Source organism: Pleurodeles waltl, chromosome 9 (assembly GCF_031143425.1).
Source record: "Pleurodeles waltl isolate 20211129_DDA chromosome 9, aPleWal1.hap1.20221129, whole genome shotgun sequence".
NCBI classification, from domain to species: Eukaryota; Metazoa; Chordata; class Amphibia; order Caudata; family Salamandridae; genus Pleurodeles; species Pleurodeles waltl.
This window is the reverse complement of record NC_090448.1, coordinates 212,574,512-212,594,504: the sequence shown is the minus strand read 5'-3', so window position 1 is coordinate 212,594,504 and position 19,993 is coordinate 212,574,512. Positions and strand designations below refer to the sequence as shown.

The following is a 19,993-nucleotide window of genomic DNA, read 5'->3' as shown; positions in this document are numbered from 1 at the left end:
GCAGACAGCGAAGTTCCTTAAAGCAACTTTTCCTCTGACTGTGTGATTTGTAAATGCGTCTTTCAGTTTTTCTCCTGAAAGGGGAAAGGATGGGTGTGGCTTGGAGCAGTGCTACCTGTGCTCTTAATCTTCTTTGTATTTTTCCAATGGGTTTTACATTTTCAGTAATTTATTTTATGCTTTTATAAATAGATTTTTAGCTCTGATGTTTTCCAGACTTTTATATTTTCATGAAGTATATATGATGTACTTATTTAGAGGGGCTTTAAGACAGCCATCTTTATCCATTGGTTTGTTGTACTGTCATTTATATCTTGCTTCTTCCCACGGAATACAGCATGGGGCAATTACGACATTTCTGTGCGAGTGACACTATTCTACCGAAGTAAAAAGTCATCACCCGATGAGAAAGTAGTCTCTTTCAGTGCCAGTGACTCGTGATACATTTTGCGTGTGTATGAGTTTGAGTTTTTTCTGCAGAGACTGCTCCCAGGCCCGGGCGTTGCATCCCACATGTTCCTTCCTTGCGACACACATTTTTTAACCCCGTAAAGAGATGGCTGCCCATGCATGCTCATGTGCCATTTTTAATGTTTTCATAATAAAGATTTACAGAACCATTAAAAAGTAAGCTTTGTCAAAGCCAACAGGCTGACACCCAACACTTTACCATTTTGCTTTGACAGTGTTTGTTGACTTTAGAGAGCATGTCCTATGTTTCTGACTTTTATGAAGAACCCAGGATGCAGAACTGGTGTAAGCTACTTTGTTGCTAAGTGAGGGCCGACCGTTCTCCAAGTTGTACTAAATTTGTCTTACTTGTATTTTCTTTTGTAACTTCCGCTTATGCCTGATTTTACCTTCTCTGATCTGACTCCCAGAAAGGCTCTCTTTCTATAAATGTGCATTTTAGTAAAAATGCAAGTTTTAAAGACCTTTACTACCGGCTACCTTCTTCTGTTCTTGAAAGCGCCCCGATTGCACGATAGATCTCATGCATCTGTATGCCTAAGTGTCATTGTCAGACTTTGACGCCTAAACAGATGGTTGCCAGATGAGTAGCGTTCGCAAATTAAAATATAAATACATTCCTTCAGCAAGAGAAAATGTGAAGAAGGTTTTTATTTTTTTACATTCCTCAATTCTACCTGATAGTACTGGTAAATATCCATTCATTTATAAAAGGAGCTGTGTTGCAGAGTTGTGGCAGGAACCTCTTCAATTTATTTGGTTCCAGCACATTGTGACAGATACCCCAAAGCATATGCCAGTCTAAATTGACGTGGCAACAGAACATTTCAAAGGAGCATTCCTTCACCATTTGTGGCAGAAGCCTTTTCTCTACAGTATCAAAGTAATTTTTTTAGAGGTGGGTTTAAGATTACTATCCTTCCCTGCATTTCTTTTTCTTGCAAGCCAATTTCATAAATCGCAGGTGAGGACGTAAACTTGGCCGCTTGCCAGTTCTTCATAGCTTACTTTGCACTGTCTAGGAGAATGAAAGAATGTTGTCATATGCTGTTTTAGAGCCTATTAATCTTGTCTGAATTTTCATGTGCGTGTTCTTTTCACAAGACAAATGATTAATGGGTGAAGTAAACAAAAGTCATGATGCTTTAGAATATACACTTTGTCTGACCTAGATTTTGGACTGCGTTCTTCGTCTTTTTTAACACCCACACCTTAAACAAAATTGTTTGACGTGGCCAAACCCAGAGGCAAGGCTTTGGTGGTTAAGGATGGAATTTGGGTTTGGAAGCACTTCAGCAATTTCACACCATTGCTTGCTTAAGCTCTTCTACTGATAGTTATCCAAATGCCTCTGTGGACCTCATCTTGAAAGATACAGATACTTGCTACCTTCAGTGCAGATACGCTTCCGACCTGCCATATCCATTTGTACGGCTCAGAGTGCCTCCATCTTGTGTGTATTTGGTAATATACACAATTTATATGTTTAGAATTCTGAAACACCTGTATGGCTCTTTTTTGCTCTTGTGACACCACCGTCCGAGGGGAAAAATATGATGGATACAATGCTGTTTATCCTACCAGATGCATTTCACACCATTGTTTTTCTTGTCCATCCCATTACAGGAGTGTATCAAGATATGCAAATTAATCTTGGCATTGTCACAAAGTGAACAGTATAGTCTGATGTGCAAGCCACCTCCCTCCTGAGTGGTAATACGAGCAATCAAAAAAAGTGGCCCTGTTAGTCCTTTGTCATGTTTCATATTGTTCTTCTGCTCATCACTAAGTGTTGGCTTCCCTGCCGCTTTTAGACTAATCCAAGAAATTTGGACAACTAGCGTTAACCAACAGAAGTCTGAATTTCAACCAAGCAAGCCACAAATATCTCAATATACCTTTCAGTTCAGGAACAGTAGCTCTAATTAACACATAGGAACTGGCTGCATCTCTAAAATTCTGAAATGCCCACCTTTGCTGTCAATCAATTGAAGGACTTTGGCCCACCTGGGAACTGTGAGATAGTGCTTTGGCCTTCAAGCACTTCCCCTTCCCTTCATTGCTGTTCGCAATTCAGATGAATGAAGTGATCTTTATGTTCTATAGGAGAAACCATGAGGGACAAGATGAGGTCTGCTATCCATGGAGACCTGGAGTCACGGTATGGGGAAATTTAGAATCGGATCACCATCTCAAAAATTGCTTTTAGGATGCATGTTTACGGTTCTACTATTTCAAGGCATAGAAGTGTGCGTAAATTTACCCCGTTGAGGTAAAGCATTTTGCAAGGCTTCTTTCCCACCTATAACAAAAGCGCCACTTGATTGGTGTTCAACAAGGTCCTATCCCAGCCATTCCTATTCTGATGACTGAGCATAATGCAAGATGTTTGAATCCATGGAAGATGCCAACAACAGGCATCTGTAATTGTCATAGTGTTGGCACTCCCAAAAGTGAAGTTAGGACCCCTGTTGCACACCTTTCACCTGATGTGCCTGGGTTTTCCTCTCCGTTATTAATTTTGTCTAGTATCCTCAGTGATTATTACTGATTTCAGACAACGTTTAATAGTACTACGCTTACAGCAAAATACTGTATCGAAGGAATGTTTTCTTGCACTTTTGTTTTCTTGTACAGAGTACAGTTCTCTAAGGTGCCACAAAGGACATGAGATGGATGAAAATATTATAAGTGAAGTCCATTTTCCTTCTGCAAATACTGTCACTAGCCTTGTAATAAAGAAACTTCAATGATGTTATCAGGAAACAAATGTATTTTAGAGAGCCTTCTTTTCAGACTCCTTTTCGTGTGAACATTCATGATGAATGGTTTGTCAGGTATTGCTGTGGAAAGACTGAAAGGTTCACTACATCAGATGTACCAACTTTCGACTTCTGAAGTCTAGATGCTCCATATCAATCCTCTTAAGCGCAAGGAAATACTCATGATCTTGCATATTTTTTTATTATACCAAACCAGGATGCTGGAGAGGCTTGTTCCTACTTCACTGGCTACCTTCCACGTGTCTGCCTTGTTCCTTATAGAACTACATTATTTTCTGTAGTATCCTATCTGGGGGTTGGAAGAATATGAAATCACATACTCTACGGAGATATTGTCTTCCGTCCCACTAAAGGGTCTCAACAACAGTGTAAGGCGGATGCTTTCCATGTCTCTGCCTTTCCTCACAGTGATCTGTCTACCACAGAATAGAGCTCATAGTAGTCTAAATTTGTCTCCCTCTTGAGTGTGTGGAACAGTCCTTTAGGGGAGGCTCCCCTGTTAGATTGATGGTGGCATTCATATACGAGTTCACTCTGAACCCTTAAATTCATGGCCTACTGCAACTCTGGGATAGCCGTAATGGCACCATTTTGGCCTGGGTGTTTTGGTTTATAGATCCTTCTTTTATCTGGTACCCACAATCTTAGGAATGTTTTCTAGGTTTCTAAATCTCTTAGCCTAGTAGGAAGACTAAATTTGAACCCCATTAATCTTTACTAATGGGAGGGCCTGCCTGAGAGCAGTTCTTTCTTTTGCTCCGTATCAATAAGTCCATTTAAATTGAGAAAGAATTGTTCCTGGACTTAATCATAGTTTTGTGCTTCTCAGCTCAGCTTGCAGATTACATGCAAACTCTTTTTGAGGTTTTGACCGCCTGAGTTTGACTTACCCCAGAGAAGAAATGGGCAAAAGCAACTACAGCCAGCTGAATAATCTCTAGCATCTCTAAGGTCTTTGACGCAGAGGTCTGTTTCTTCAGAGACTGAATGCTCATTCCATCAGCATGGGTGGCCAGACATACATTGACCTCATTCGTTTGCAGGGTAGCAGCTAGGGCCACTGCTCCTAATTCATTGTGAAACTCTTACTATTTATGCATCTTCTCAAAACGATTGGCTAACAAGTTCTGCAAATCTTATTTGCCCTCATGGGTACATATTTTCTCTCCCTCACAGCCTTTTTGACTGCGAACTAAGAATTCCAGCTGCTTGTGAAAGATGCATGGCAACACCAAGTATAATATGAAGTTAGGGTCTTGTGTGCAGATTTCGGTTTGCCAAATGTTGTCTTTCCCTTATGCACAGCATCTCTTCAATTATTCTCTCAGAACATACATGATACTTTCACCTTGGATGTTGAAAACGCATCAGGAACTAGGTGGAGATGACTAGTGATGCATTTGGTGGGTGGTGCGTAGGCATGAAGAGAGAAGCTTGCAGATGGCCCGTTCGAAATGTAAGCTCCACGTGTTTTTTAGAGATGCTTTTTCTGGTAATGTGCCTGGCTGCATACAGGTCTCAGCTAGTTGTGGAGAAGGGAGGAGCCGGATTAAGAGTACCTCAGATGCCATGATGTACATTTTCCTGAATCTGTTACTTTTGGATCAAACTTTTTTTTTTATCCGGTTGAGGAGTCCGGTATTATTACGAGATGCATGGCTGAGACTTTCCCATCACGGGATTTGTTTTGTTGAAATCTTCAAAGCTGCTGCCTCTAGGAGTGTCCATGCATGTTGCAAGTATAGCCACTTGGAGACGCATGTCAGAATTAATGCTAAGTGGGCAAAACATTTTTTTCCAGATAGCTCTGTATTTCTTTCCTCTCTTCTTTCAGTCGTGTTTATTTTACAGTTGTTTGCTGGAGAAGACTAAGTTACTTCGAATATTGTGTGGTTCAAATTGCAAGCCTCTCCAGTAAAAGTATTTCCAAATACTGCATTACATAAATCAAATCTGAATTATCTATAAGACAGGATACATTACAATCGTTGGACCCACACAATTAGGATAACGCCTCCAAAGTTTGGGGTTTCCTCATTTGTTTCAGCACATTAACCCTATACATAATTTCCGCGCTTAAGGAACCTGTGTTGCATGTAATGAGTATGTATCTATTAACCAAAGTTCTCCTCTTTTGAAGCATGATTTGTGTTCAAATACATCCATCTAGTCAAAAAATGCTGCGATGATGATGAAGGCATTAGTGAATACCACAATGTAAGAGTCCATGCTGGAAACAGAATAGTCATTTACAGCATCAGCTTTTATAGGGTTTTACCGTCTTAAGTATTTCATGGTTCTTCACACGAGCATACCAGTAAATTTCATGTAGCGTTGGTGACATCTTTAATAGGCTATCAATATGCAATATGTCATTGAAAGGTGTTCAAATTTACATTCTGTTCTTGATAAAGTCAAGAAAGAGCTTTTCATTCTTTACTGTTTTTTTCTTTTTCCAGGGTTCTGTCTTACAATAATTTAACAAGATTAGATATGGGAAGTTTGAATGACTTGAGTGGACTGGGCATTCTCCGACTTAGTCACAATTCCATCAGTCACATTGCGGAAGAGGCGTTTAAAGGACTTAAAAGCCTGCGCATCCTGTGAGTATATGACCATTTGCCATCTGTGGAAGAACCCTATATCATGTTAGGTCTCCTTTAACCAGCAAAAACTGTTACTTGTGTCACAGCAAACACTTTTCTTTCATTCCACACTGCATTTTGCATCTTGAAGTTATACAGATGTCCCTTGTGCTTCTGCTTGTTGGTCAGGGTTTCAGTTCGTTTTTAAATCCATCTCTTATTTGCTTTCTCTTTTTAGTAGAAAGATAAGCTTGCTAATTTGACAGCCTTTCATTTCAGTTGGCTTCTCTTATAGTCAGCGGCAGACCTTGCTGAACTTTTCATGAAATCCCAATTATGTGGCTCTAATCGCTTTACTTTTTGACCCCTTTTCCCCTAACTTGGCAAACACAATCTTGTGTTGTTCAGACTGCGTTCCGTGTAACTTCCAGTAAAAACTAATGTGTGCTTTGATTCTGAAAAATATGTAAAGGTACTTTTTCAGCCCACTCTTGATTGTCGAAGTGGTCTTACAAATGGCTAGATTTAACTTTTAAAAATGCTAGTTGTTTTTTTTCCTTTAACTACTGGAAAATGCTTTGGTGACTTTTTTTATTTATTTATTTTTTTAGATATTTTAGATCTGAAGATATAAGCATGCCATTACATTTTAGGCACTAAACAGAAATGTTTTTGTATTTGTCTTTTTTCATGGATCCATTGCTGGAACACTCTTTTCTTTACTTCATTTAGCAATATTTTTATCCTTGGTGCTTTTGCTAACACCCTTGCAGATTCCATCTGATTCTGCAATTATAATATTCACAAGTAATTCGAACAGGTTCCTTGAAAGCACACCTTGATTAAACCAACGCTCCCTTAAATTCATATTTGTAGGGTGGAATTGTAAATCGCTGCTTGTCACTGGTGGGGATATCCAGTCGCGGAGTAGGTGAGAGTAGGCGTGTGGTGAGGCTGGGCCTGAGTGCAGGAGGTCTTGATGGTGCAGCAGGAAGCCTAATTGAAAAGCCATATCTTCAGTTTCTTGCGTAATTTAAGAAGGGAGGAGGAGGAGGCCCTGATTTGTTGTGGGAGGATTTGCCAGCTTGGTAGGAGAACAATCGGCCTCCGGTTTTGCTTCTGTGGATGCGGGTTCTGTGCGAGTGAAATTGATGTAGAGCATTTATTCAGCATCATTTCTAGAGTGCTATCTGGGAGCACCCTGTTGTTGTAGAGTGCGAGGATTGCATCAGTTATATCTGGTTCGGGTGCATGATCAACCCTCTCTTTCGGGATTTTAAAACACTCTGAATTAGTTTTTGAAGCATTAGAACAGCACCACGCAGTAGTGCGTCTGTGGGACTATTTGTTGTAAAAAGACATCACGTTTATCGATTTATCTGTCATTCCTCCAAGTACTTTGGGGTTCTTTGAGCTTCAGTATGTCATTGTGGAATCGGAGTTCACACAGTTTATTTTTCAGAATATTGATATTTTGTTTTAACACACATATATTGTCATTCTTTTATAAACAGATATGCTTATTATCTGTTGTATGTCTTCTTGTGGTGCAACATATTTGTCCCATGACTTCTGCCCAGGCGTGGTGCAATATATCCTTGCATTGGTTTCTTCATAGCTCTACAATGCATTCTTCCATTTGGCTCCAAGCCATCTGTGATGCAACAAGTGCTTGATTTGGCTAAACAACACAAAAAGTATGCACCCCAATCATATTTCTGTGCTCTTATGCTTTCTGCCCCACTGACTACTGAAATAGGATGCAGGCCTCGTTCAGGGTTGTTTCCTCTTTTTCTTGTTTTTGAGAAAAGTACGACATTGTAGCACATGTATGATTTACCTGCTTGTAGTTTCAATTGCAGCCATTCTTGGCTCTTCCACAAGTGTGGGGAAACGTGATGGTGCTTAGAATTAGTTGATAGATTAGTCAAGATTTTTAGAAAGTAATGCTCCATTGGTGTCTCGCGTTGGTGACACATACTGGAAAGGATACTCAAACCTTTCCCTATAATCAATACATTATTGGTAATAAAAGCCACAAAAGAGCTGGTTCGTGTTTAACTTCTGCATGAATAAGTCCCTCATTAATTTCTGTACTTGGTAGTTTATTAAATGAGTTTGGTCTCATATTGTCATTTTTTTGTGCCAGAAGCAGTGCCTATCTAATCCGAGACATAAGAGACATTGGTGTTTATACGGTCATGTTTTTCATGGCTTCTCACGGGACCACATAAATGGTTGTCTTTACTGTAGAAAGCAAGCCAAGGAGGGCTAATGGTGATGTCATAGCTCAGTGCAAGTTGGATTCTCTGCTAGATCGGGGAGCAGCAGCGGCTCCTCCACTATGGCAGAGGAGCGTTAGCTCCCCCCACCCCCCAAGCAGCAGGCGCTGCAAATCTTTAGCAACAACAGGATAATAAACCATGTTTATTATCCTTTCGTGGTTAAATGGGCGGGGCCATGGGGGATGACGAGGGGAGTGCACTGTGCACTCCCCTCAGTGCACGTGTGTTTGGCCATTCGTTTCGGACTGGGCAAACACACATGCCCACTGTGCTCTCTCCAGCACAGCACTGTCTTGCCGGGCTGCAGAGAAAAGGCACAGGCTCCCAATCTGCCTGGGAGCGCCCTGGCTGGGCGCTCCAGCCAATCCTAACACTGCTCTGAGCAGCATCAGAGTAGGCTGCAGTGCAGGCTAGCAAGCCTGTGCCTGCTTAGAGGATGGAGGAGTGGCGCTGCAGCGCTCAAGTAAGTTTAAAAAATATATATATATATATATATATATATTTTTTTTTAATAAATATATATATATATGTATATATATATATGTATATATTGATAATATTCTGCCCCCTACCCCACCTCCCTAGCTCCTCGTTGCCAGCACAGGAAGAAGTCTGTAATTTAAACATTGGAATGTTGAGAGCTCCATTGAATACAGTGCAGTGGCTCTGGCCTTATAATGGCTAGTATATTCCTTGTGCTCCAACATTTTAGAAGGAATGTTGGAGCAGAAGGATTATGCTAGGAGGCTGCGGCAAGGGCCTGTAACTCGTTCAGTGCCTTTAATAACTGGTATAGCCCTCTGCAGCAGGCTGTACGGCTATATTGGGAGCTCCACTGAAGACAGTGGAGTGGCTCAGGGCTATTAATGGCTGGTATAGGCCTTCTGCTCCAACATTCCAATGTTTGTCTGATTGTGTCCCCATTTTTAATTTCGATCATTCTGCCCTCACTTTGTGGAATATTTTAATAGCCTTGTGCCTTGGGGCTATACCCATTGTTAAAGTCCCTCTCCCTCGTTATAGGTTCCATAAAGGCCTATAATGCTCTAATATTCATTGTGGGCAGGGTAAACTGGTAAACACTATAAAGACAGCTGTAAGGAAATTCGCATTCAGACTTAAAAATATTGAATTAAACCATGTATGATGCTTGCAGCAGTCTAAATAGCAAGCCCTCCTTTGCCCTCACGTAGCTGTCGCTTCAAGTAGACAACCGTTTCACTTCATGCATTTTCAGAAGACAGCATACTTGCGTAATTTGACCTTACCTTTGATGCTGTTCATGCTTTCTAAATGATGATAACAGACTAAGAATTGCATCACATTTGCAAAAGCTATCTAATTAGCGATGTCCCAGATGTTCTGCTCTATTTTTGCAGAGCGGTGAATTAGGAAGTTGTTTTTCAAAGGATAGGTCTACCCCCGACACACCAGTGTGCCCACGGCGCTGGAAAGGACCATGGTGTGTATGGTTAAGCAGCCAAAATCTTTATTGCTATTAAAGCTATCAATCCCACACTGTCCAAGGCTCTAAAAGAGAACATCCTCTATTGCACATAAGGCAATTTTCATTTATCTCTGGAGAACAAAGCTGACTTCTGGAAATCCAGTATGTTTGAAATTACATACTGTACCCTATTCCACATATCTTTTACAATGTTTGGCTCACGTTTAGGCCTGCCTGAGGACCAGATTTTGGTTTTTTTACAGCCTCATGTAATCAAAACGTGTATTCACTTACAGGGGCTTTAAGCAGTCCCCTTCATTTATTGGGGTGCTATAATTCTCACTTTGCTTTGGCGAATATGGTAGCATGATTCAGTCATTGTCTGTCTTGCACTGTGAGAAGCTGGCATCTTGCCAGATCACGTGTGCATTTACCTAAAAAGAAGTGCTTGCCAGTGCCATGTCTGATGGGACAGTACTTTATTTTGCAAGCGATTTTGGTTCCTTTCTATTAGTTATCATTTACTATTTTCAGACCTGCTATTGTATTTAATGTCTTCAGTTTCTTTGTGTGCAATGACAACAACACTCATAAAATCCATGTTGTACCTCATTCTGCAGACGTTTATTGCAGTAAAGAAAATATTAACCATGAAACACACGTGCAATACTTACAGTTGAAGTACAATTCATTAATCCAGCTAAATTCATCATCACCCTCATAGAACTAATTGATTTGGATAATCAGTGATTAATAAATTAATTTATTTTGATAGTCTCAATTAAAAACCAATGTTTGTTACATAATATGTTAGGAGGGTCATAGCATTTGAACGAATAAAAGACCAGTCTACATCTGTCAAACTTCTCTTCTTTCGAGCGTGGGACAGGGTATTTCAAACGTGTGAATCTGTAATGTTCATATAATATTAAGTACATAATTGTTTGGACAGAGCTGCTGTCATGTGGGCACAAAACTGCTGAATAAAAGCTCACCTTTTTAGGGAAAATAGTAGATTATGCATAATTCCCAAACTAAACCGCGATAGTAAATTGTGTTAATATACTCTTTGAGCGACTCCTAGATAATGATACCTTGCCATGGTAGTTTTAAGAATGAAAAATGATCTCATTGCTACTATTTCCTGCTTAGTTGACTTCCTACTTGTCGAAAGGCATTTTAACTAGGTTTTATCGTAGTTCTTTGTTCATTGGATCTTGTACAGCTCAGGTCTCCCAAACTCCTGACACTCCATGTCAATCCATTTTAGCCACTTAAATTTGTGAATATTTTCACAATTGAGAAATATGCCAAAATGTATTCAGACCGAAATCCAGAATAAGAGAAATACCATGTTTATTTAATCTTCCAACTCCAATCCCTCGTGGCATGAGTAATGTGGAGTGCTGTGGGCAGACCTAACAGGTGTCTAAAAATTTCTATATTTTTCCTCCACTTGAAGGCGTGAGATGTAAAAAAAAAAAAAAAAAAAAAAAACTATGTGACCTAGCAAACGGTAGTACGCATTTACTTTTGAGGGGTTTATTGCTGAGGCAAGTGGCGAAGTCAATTGAAAAAGCTTGAACTTTCCCCAGTACATGACCCTTAATAAGAAATATTTTGGATCTAGTTGTATTTGGGCTCAGGATGAGGATAAGGCTTTAAGAAAAGTTAGTGTAAATCTCAAGATCCTCAGTAGAGGCGTGTATCAATCGGGTTTTTGAGTCCGTCAAGTGACCTGGGCATTAGGACGGTGTCATCCACAAAGATAGAATAGGTATAGCCTTTCAGGTGATATTTGGGTTGTCCTGCCCTTACCCCATCAAACAGAATTATAAACTGTTAAAATACAAGGGATGCTATCACACACGTCCCTGGGCAACGACTTGTGCCAGTCCAAAGCCCTCAGATCATCTGGCTGTATGTAGTCTATAGTGTCAGACATCTCGCACTAACTAGAAAGTAGTATTTCTCTGGCAACAATAAAGATGCCCCGGGCAATTTAATGTCAGACATACAATACATTTTTGAAAAACGATTAACTCAAGATTCGGACAAAATATGAGAACCCATGGTTTACTCGTCATCAGTGTTACCGAACCTTGAGAAAACTTTTTAATACACAGAAGGGCCATTATATTAGCATTATCAGCACTTCCAATACACATTATGTATGGCTGTGAGAGTCGGAATTCGGCTTCCTAATGTACTGGAAATTGTCATGTGCCTGTTTTAACACAAACAATCGTGACGGCAAAGACCCAGCTCGCCAAACCGCATAGATAACTCAGCGGGGAGGAATATGGGGCCATACGGGCTGCTTTTTACGCGGAGCTACGTGGGGCTTGGGGTTTTTGAACATTCACTGCCTGAATGCAATTTATTTTCTGTTGAATTTATATGCCATTTATTCCCTGTTGAATTTGTATGCCTTCCTCTGCAGCCAGTAGCGCTTTCCAAGCCGGCTCCTAAGTCCCTTCAGTCGCTGTATTCAGAAGGGACATTTTTTGGCTGCCAGGTCGCGGATGAAAGGGCAGCCCTTCAGGAAGCGGGCAGTGGACTCTGCGCGTCCCTTCAGCTCTTTGGCGTTGCTTCTCTGCCGCAGCCCCTTTGTTGCCAGCGCGCACAGAGGAAGGAGAGTTCTAATTCGATAAAGCGGGCTCCCCATTGGGTCCTGCACCTGGTGAAAGAGACCCAAGCGCGCTTTAATGACGGCCCCATTGTCCTTCCGCCTTCGGTGGGTGTGAAGCCGATGAAATGTGGAGCTATTCAGATAGAGGTCAGGCTCCCCGACTTCACAGCACAATGATTAACAAGGCAGCAAGCATTCAGGCTCAGCCAGCCAGAAAGAATAGGAAATTGGCATGGGAGCGAAGGAGTGTGAATACAAAGGAAGACTGGGCAAAACAGAGAGGGCTTTGCTGTCCATTTAAACAAAAAAAAAAAAAAAGAGAAAAAAAAGTACATTTTCTGCACTAACCGCGAATCTTGCAATTCTCCCCTCTTAGTGACAAAGATGGCAGCAAGCAGCGCTCTTTCATTCCGTTAAATAAGTACAAAGTGCCAGTCTAATAAAAGCGAGCGTCCGATAGTGAATAGGCGACATTTGAATAGCATCCTCGTTCTGCTTCCAGGGGCTTTTTGCCTGGGAGGAGAACAGAAGGCCCCAGGTCCGAAGGGGTCCTTGAATGTTCGCTGCTGGCAGGACACAGGCCATTTCTTTGAAGAAAACTAGGGCAACACTCGAAACAAAAGGTTCTTGTGCTGAGACTTAACCAGACATTTCATAAAGGACAATTCTAGGCAGGGGTTTTATCTTCTTGTACTGGTCACACAGGGAGCAGATTATGGGAATTCAGTTCTTTGCTCTTCTGCTGACATCAGAATAACCAACAGGAACATGGAGTTGTGCAATAATTGGCCTTTGCAGTACATTTTTTAAATGTGCCTTCAAAACTTCGCCCATGTCATCCTCAACTCGCAATGTTTTGTTGGAGATGGCAAAATCTGAATTCAAGTCTAGTTGCAAAGCTTTTTTAATATTGATTTTGAGGGGTACAGACAACACCCAGCAAAACAAGCTTTGGGAAGGCCAATGGGTCTGGCTTGGATTTTGAGGCACACCTAAAATGTTTAAAATGCAAGTACTTTGTGAATAAAATGCATGTCAGATAAAGAACGTAACGAGGGACAATGCAGGGTACTTTTGAGATGTATCAGTCCATGATGCATTGGAATGCCAGTGATACATTGGAATGCAAGTCCTCCAAATAAGGGGGAATTATACAACAGTCATCAGCTTGAGATGATTGGTTACTACTCCAGTGGAGCAAAGTCCACTCTGTGTATGTTAAATAGTTGGTAACAGTAGGGCTGCAGGCAGTTGTACTGCCAAGCCAGACTTCAGAAATACAAAGTTAGCCATGCTAATGTTTTGAACAGTAAATGTTGATCACCTCCTTATAGTGCAAAGTGTAAGGCTGGCATGGGTAGTCATTAGTATTTTGCAAGGTTTCTAAGCAGTGTGCATTGTCCAAGAGAGGACAAGTGAAACAAGAAAAGAAAAACGAGACAGCCAATCCTCATTGACGTGGGAAAGGAAATGTGTGGCAGGCACAAAGTGCAGACTGTTTACATGCTGCTTCTAAACATTTCATCTTCTCTCCTAAAGAGGAAGCCCAGCACTGAGAAACTGATTGAAACTTTTTGTGTCTGTCTTTCAGAGACCTGGACCATAACGAGATCTCTGGCACAATAGAAGACACCAATGGGGCCTTTGCAGGCTTGGAGAGCCTGACCAAGCTGTGAGTATTCCTTCTCTCAAGGCCTTTTTAAGATGCCTGATTGCGAATGCATTTGTAAGGTGGTCTTTGTTTTGATTGCATGAATGAGAAAGTTCCATGCAACGTGTTTAGTCTTTTGTGTAGCAAGCCACTGTCCTGTGTCTTACATCTCTTTGTAAATTGTGCTGTTAGTTGTGTGGGGATTTCTGATCGTGGTTGTTCTGTTATTAGCAGCACAGTATTTCAGAAATTCAAGAGAACATTTTGCTCCAAAGTTGCAGCTTCTTTAACAGGCAGTGGTAGAATAAGGTGTGATACAAGATGTGGTAGAGACGTTTACATATTTACTTTGCTACTTGCCTTTCCTTATTCTTGTGTCTGTGTTTTCAAACCTCTAAACAATAATGCTGCTTCAGTCCACGTTAATACTTCTGATATATGCCTGTACGTTTTGTCATCAGCCCTGTTATGAGTCATTGGAAATTATATGCTTCTCACTTATGCCAGCAAATGGTTGTTACCCTAGATTTCCTAAAGGAATTGTTTATATTTTGTGTGTGCAAATGCTTGCTTGGAGTGCTTCATTTGGAGCAATATAGTAGTTTTAAAGGACCAGCATATAGAGTGTGATACTGATGGAATGAATTTGGAAGCAATATGTTTCTTTTAATTTTGAAATCTAAGCCACTGGACAATAACAATGTCCATTTCCTCTTTTTTTTTAAATAATTGGTGGAGTTGTTAAGCCTTTGGATTGGATTTAAATTGAAAATAGTTTTGGGTAGCTCACTGGATCAGCGTGTTCACATTGGATGTTAAATCCATGCTTCTTAAGTGGCAACTTGAGTTTCATGCTAAAAAGTATTTGAGCAGATTACATTCCTTCTTGGCTTCCTTTTAAAATTTACGTCACTAGGAAGACAAGATACGTTGATTTTCTAATTTATTTTCAGTCCCATCTCCTATTTTCCTTTTAGGTTTGGGTTTTGGCAGCTCAGCCATCAGACGGACTCATTACTTAACATACACATCCTTTTGCTCCTCCTCAACATTTGGTTTTCATCAACCAGTCACTTTCAGCCACTTACTTAAGACTGTGTCACTCACTTCTTAGCTCAGGACAGTGGAGTATTCATCTATCACATAAAGCTACAGCTATTTCAGTGTGCGCTTCCTCCATTTCAGTGCTTATGTTGAACTTCTCAAGGACTACTTTACGGTAGAGCTCTATCACTCCTATTGCCTTTAATGTGCTATGCTGGCATTTGTTGGCATGTTTGCCCTGCCAGTGCTTGCCTGTTATGGCTTCCATGTCACCCTGTTTTTATCCTTACTTTATTAGGTCAAGCGCACAAACGCTCTGATCTGCTGTAATCTATCTGTGGGCTTTTAACCAGACCCACCGCATGCCCATCATTATCACTTGTTCATGGGCTTGCCTTTCAAAAATCCTTTGTTATTATTGGTAAATGCTTTAGGCTTGTCCCTTCTTGGGGCAATTTTATACCGCCTTGGCTATCGACCCCGTTACATGAATAATTGCACGTCTGCTGATCCATTTTACTGCGAGTGAACTTCTTTTACCTTTTGTGTTTCTCCTTCACGCTCATGCTCGTGGCAGCCATGGCGCTTTGAATCAACTTGCTAATGTCAACTAATGTTTTACTTTTAATTTTCAATTTATGTTCCAAGAAAAGTTAGGAACTTACAACGTTAACTCAAGCAAACGTGAGCCCCACTGCATTGCAAATGTTTGTTTTTACAGCTGTAGGTCCTTTTCGACCCCTTCAGACCTTCCTATAATGTGGACTATCTGAACATTTCACTTGTAGTATTGATGTGGTCACTATAGGTTAGTTTCATATCCTCTATTTAGTGCAGAGACAAATTAATTTTGCAATGGCTTTGAATTCACTTTCCTTACATCATAGTGGTTTCCAAGCTAATGCAGACTAATCTGTTGGAGCCAACTAGTAAATGTCAGGATGCTGATGATGGCCCTTGAATTAGTTGGCTGTACTAAGAGGAGATTCTTGCGTTCTTTTGAAGCATGGGGCACCTCGGTGCATCTCTCTCTATAAATATACTAAACAGATGTTGTCTCATGAAGCCACGTGTTGAAAGTTTAGTAGGAAATAACATTTTAAAATATTAACTGCTTTATTTATGTCCATTGTAAGCTTTCACCGAAAATCAGACATGAAAACAGCTACAGATTTTTAGAATTCTAGCTGCAAAATGAATGTTATCAAGGTTTAAACTGGCTTTTTTCGGAACAGGGAGTAGCGCTAGTTATAAAGGATGATTTGCTTGTGAGCCATTCATTATTTTCTAAATTCTTTATTTCATTAATTTTGTTGCATACATCGCATCCAAACAGAGAAATTGTTTTTCTTTTAGGTGTAAAATTGTCATATAAAGTATGTTGAAAATAATGAACTGGTTAAATCTAGTGTGTACCACTCAAGTATGCACCGTGTGCATAGTTATTTCAAATATATACTTTGCGTGTTGAGGCACACTTGTGATTTTATGGTAATATGAAAAATGTTTAACGTTAAAGGCTAGAGGAAGTCATTTGCCTAGCATAGATCTACTGAAAACAATTGCACTTGATCAGTTAAAAGTAATAGTAACATCCATTTAAACAATCAGTAACAAATCCCCACCGTTTCTCTGCAGCATGAGGAATGTGATTTCAGAGAGCGAGGCGAGGCTTTTTTTGTAAGCCTGTCCTTGCGCTGTATGTTGTAGTGCATTTAAGTAGTGTAGAGAAGTAATTGAGTAATATGGGGGAAGGGTAGCGATAAATTAATAATCGCCTCCGCTCTGTGGAGAGCGCCTCTGGAGCAGTGTCTTTGATGTGGAATGGATTGCACTTCGGGGACGCAGTGGTGTTTGTTACTCCATGCCATGAAAGTGTTAAAGCTGGTGTGGCAGAGGGGAAAGGCCAGTCCCTTTTTTCCTGCACTGAATTATAGATGAACTTCTCCACTTTGGAGCAGGAAGGCGCTGAAGATCCAGGCGGGCATGAAACGCATTATGGGGAACTAACTCATCTCCAATATTCCGGGCTGCAAAATCCAATAACTGGTGACCCGTTCAGCCACTGCTTTTGTGCTTACTAGCTGGCAAGCATGAGTGGTGAAATTATTACATGCAACATTACAGTCCTGTAATGAATGTCTACTGTAGGTTATATAGCTCATTAGTCGGGTCCTGCCATTATGAGCATCATACAGCTTTGTCTGAAGTCTTATTTGGGGCAACTGCTACAACCCAGAGAAGATATCTTTAAATGCTTCACAAAGCTTTGTAGATGCTATTTCACGAAGTACCACCCAGGAGTCACTTTACATCAAAGCAATTACAATACTGACTCAAGTTGTGGAAACACGGGAAGAGACAGAGCTACATTCTAAGATATTAAAATCTATAAGGCGTATCCCATCCATTTATTCACTGTCAGGTCTATTATGGAAGTTGTGTAAAATGTATCCAGTTCAGTTCACGATTTCTCTCTCATAAAATGACCAGGAAAGTATTTCAGGAGGGAACTATATTTTATCTTGATATTATGTGAGTCATAAATATACTTGATTTTGTTTTATGTTTGTGCCAGTTGTTGTTCCCCCTCTACACTCCGTGCCTTAAAGTGTCCTTAATATATCATACTTGCCCATTATATAGATTTAGTCTAGGAGAGACTAGGGTAACACTAGAAACATTGATTCTACAGTGTAAATCTCCTTTACTTCAAGAAAACACTATTCCACAGTATCAAGCTAGATCATATTTCACCATTCTTGCTGATTTAAGAAATACACAATCAGCAACTGAAGAAGATGGGTGAGTGCATCTGCCAATTCTTTTGCTGTAAACCACTGTTCCTTGGAGTCAGAAAGAATGACACAATCACATCTATAATATGTTGTTAGAAATGAATGTAAAGGGAAATGAGAACGAAGAGGAGAAAGCGAGCCCGAAAGCATGTTAAATAGAAGTTTTTGGGAATGTCTCTGTAAAATTACAAACATCTGGGAGACCTGGTGGGAATACTCTGGCTTGACCAGAGGGTGCGGGGGCCCTCTGATGAACTTGTTAAGGTCCTCTATGCTGTGGCTTTGGATGACCTCCTACAGTGGTCAACGGTGGGGTGATGTTATCATGCCATATAAAACTTAATAACGTTTGTTATAAAACACAAAATAGAGCTTTTTGACCTTTTGTGTATTTCTCATATTTGTCAGTTACTTAGAGTATCCGGATGCATCGCTTAATTGGGTTAGACTTTGCTTTAAGGTTCATGTAGCCTGTCAGTCTTCTAGCAAATAGAAAGCCATTGAGTTGGAACAACTTTCAACCGTTTCTTTAAAGCACTTCGAAGCTGGGAGGGCAGAAAGGTCTTTATAAGTTTAACAGTCCAGTTAATTGTGGTGATCGCTGCATAGCGTGATCTAAAGATATTTAATTTATAAGCCAAACATTTTGTAATACAAAATAATGTAAATGTACCCTCACAGTATAATGCCATGCAAAATTATCCAATTTCCTCTCTAGTTACTCCTTCTTCACCACTTATTCTTCATAAAACGTGGCATTGCTTATTGCCTTTTCCGCAAACATCTGCTTTCTCTGACACCTCTCGTGTTGGACGTTTAGCAGCAGCGGGCAGGCCTCGTGTGCTCAACTCTGCAGGCTAATGGTGTTTACTGAGTGGACCCGGAAGTGAAAGTGCGGTTTGTTGACTAGAGGAACCAGGCTCGGTCGCTTCACGAAGGCTGGGAGTTAACTGCCTGAAATCTAAGCTTTTGGTGCCCCTTTGTAGTTTTTCATTTTGTACTTGAGACTTAGAACAGCAATTTGTTTCCGATTAAATAAATGACACACAAAGATACTATGAGGCTGGCTGCGTGCCAGCGCTCAGCTCAATTGCTGGAGGGCAGTATTAGATGAATGATTTAGCCAGCTTGACACAGATCCGGCTTTGTTGGGGCCCTTACTTGCAAGTGGCTTGGTTTGCTGAACTTTGTCTAAATTTGCATTTAGTGCTATTTTTCGAAAGTGTGTGGCACAGCTTTGCCTCTTATGTTGCATTTTAACTTGGTAAACACTGTGTTCTCAGGTGTTTAGGCAGTGCATGTATTAATGTAAATGGAACCGATTTAAGCGTCGGTTTATGGTAATTCCGCTGTAGTTGTTCTTTTGTAATCACAAGCTTTATTGTACAACAGAAGGACATTTAAGCCAAAAAAAAGCAAGCAAGCGCTGGTAGTGCCAATAGGCCCGCCTTATGAATGAAAGTGTCTTTTGTTATTGATGTTTTTACTCACTAAGTCATAGACATGCATTATCACTTATCTTTGCACTCATGCGCCCATTCATCCATCCACTGACTCTTTTTTCAATTCAGTCTGACAGAACCATAATAAAAACACACAAACAACCAATATGTTCAAGATAAATAAAAGAATACATGTTGAAGAAAGAAAACCTGCTAAACACAGCGGGCATATGCTTGCACTAAAAAGGTTAAGCACACCAGTGGGTGTCCGTCTTGCGGCGGTATTGTAAATAGTATATTGTTCTTTTAAAGTGCCAGTTTGGCCCCCACATTTAGAACCAACGTGTAGCCCATCTTGGAATCGTACAATATGAGTAACAGCATTCCATAATGGTCTTCTGGAGTAAGTAGCCTTGTGAGATGCGGTGCATTGCAGATAAAATGGACTTCAAACAGCCCATTAGTACTGCCTGGAGAGCTGTAGTATCAATTTAAGAAACAGTAAACAAAAGAGATGCAAAGAAATGAAAGGGTAGTAATAAAAGAAGAAAATTAAAAACTAGAAGACTGGCCAAGCAGCCCTGATACTGAAGTGCAGTCATTTTAAGGTGGATGTACTCATGTGATCAGAAAATGTTGGTGTCCACAGGGCAAGAGAGCCATGATTGATGTGGTCATTGCCCAGGCAGTATGCTGCCATTGATGGAAGTAGAGTTTATATGATACTCGATAGATAGATGGAAAGCTAGATAAGATAGATAGATAGACTATCTGTTCTGTCATTTGTCTACCTACCTATCTGTCTATGCATCAATCTACATGTATGTCGCAATTTCCTATTTTTATTACAAGACC

The 19,993-nt window shown here is 40.4% G+C and overlaps 1 protein-coding gene across 1 annotated transcript in view; it reads left to right on the top strand.

Annotated features, from left to right (window-relative positions):
* The window catches only part of LRIG1 (leucine rich repeats and immunoglobulin like domains 1), a 216,694-nt gene that overhangs the window by 120,686 nt on the left and 76,015 nt on the right, over positions 1–19,993 (top strand). The window contains exons 8-9 of the mRNA XM_069206570.1: positions 5,714–5,857; positions 13,795–13,875. Coding sequence (XP_069062671.1) covers positions 5,714–5,857; positions 13,795–13,875 — 225 coding nt within the window. The remainder of the gene's footprint in view (positions 1–5,713; positions 5,858–13,794; positions 13,876–19,993) is intronic.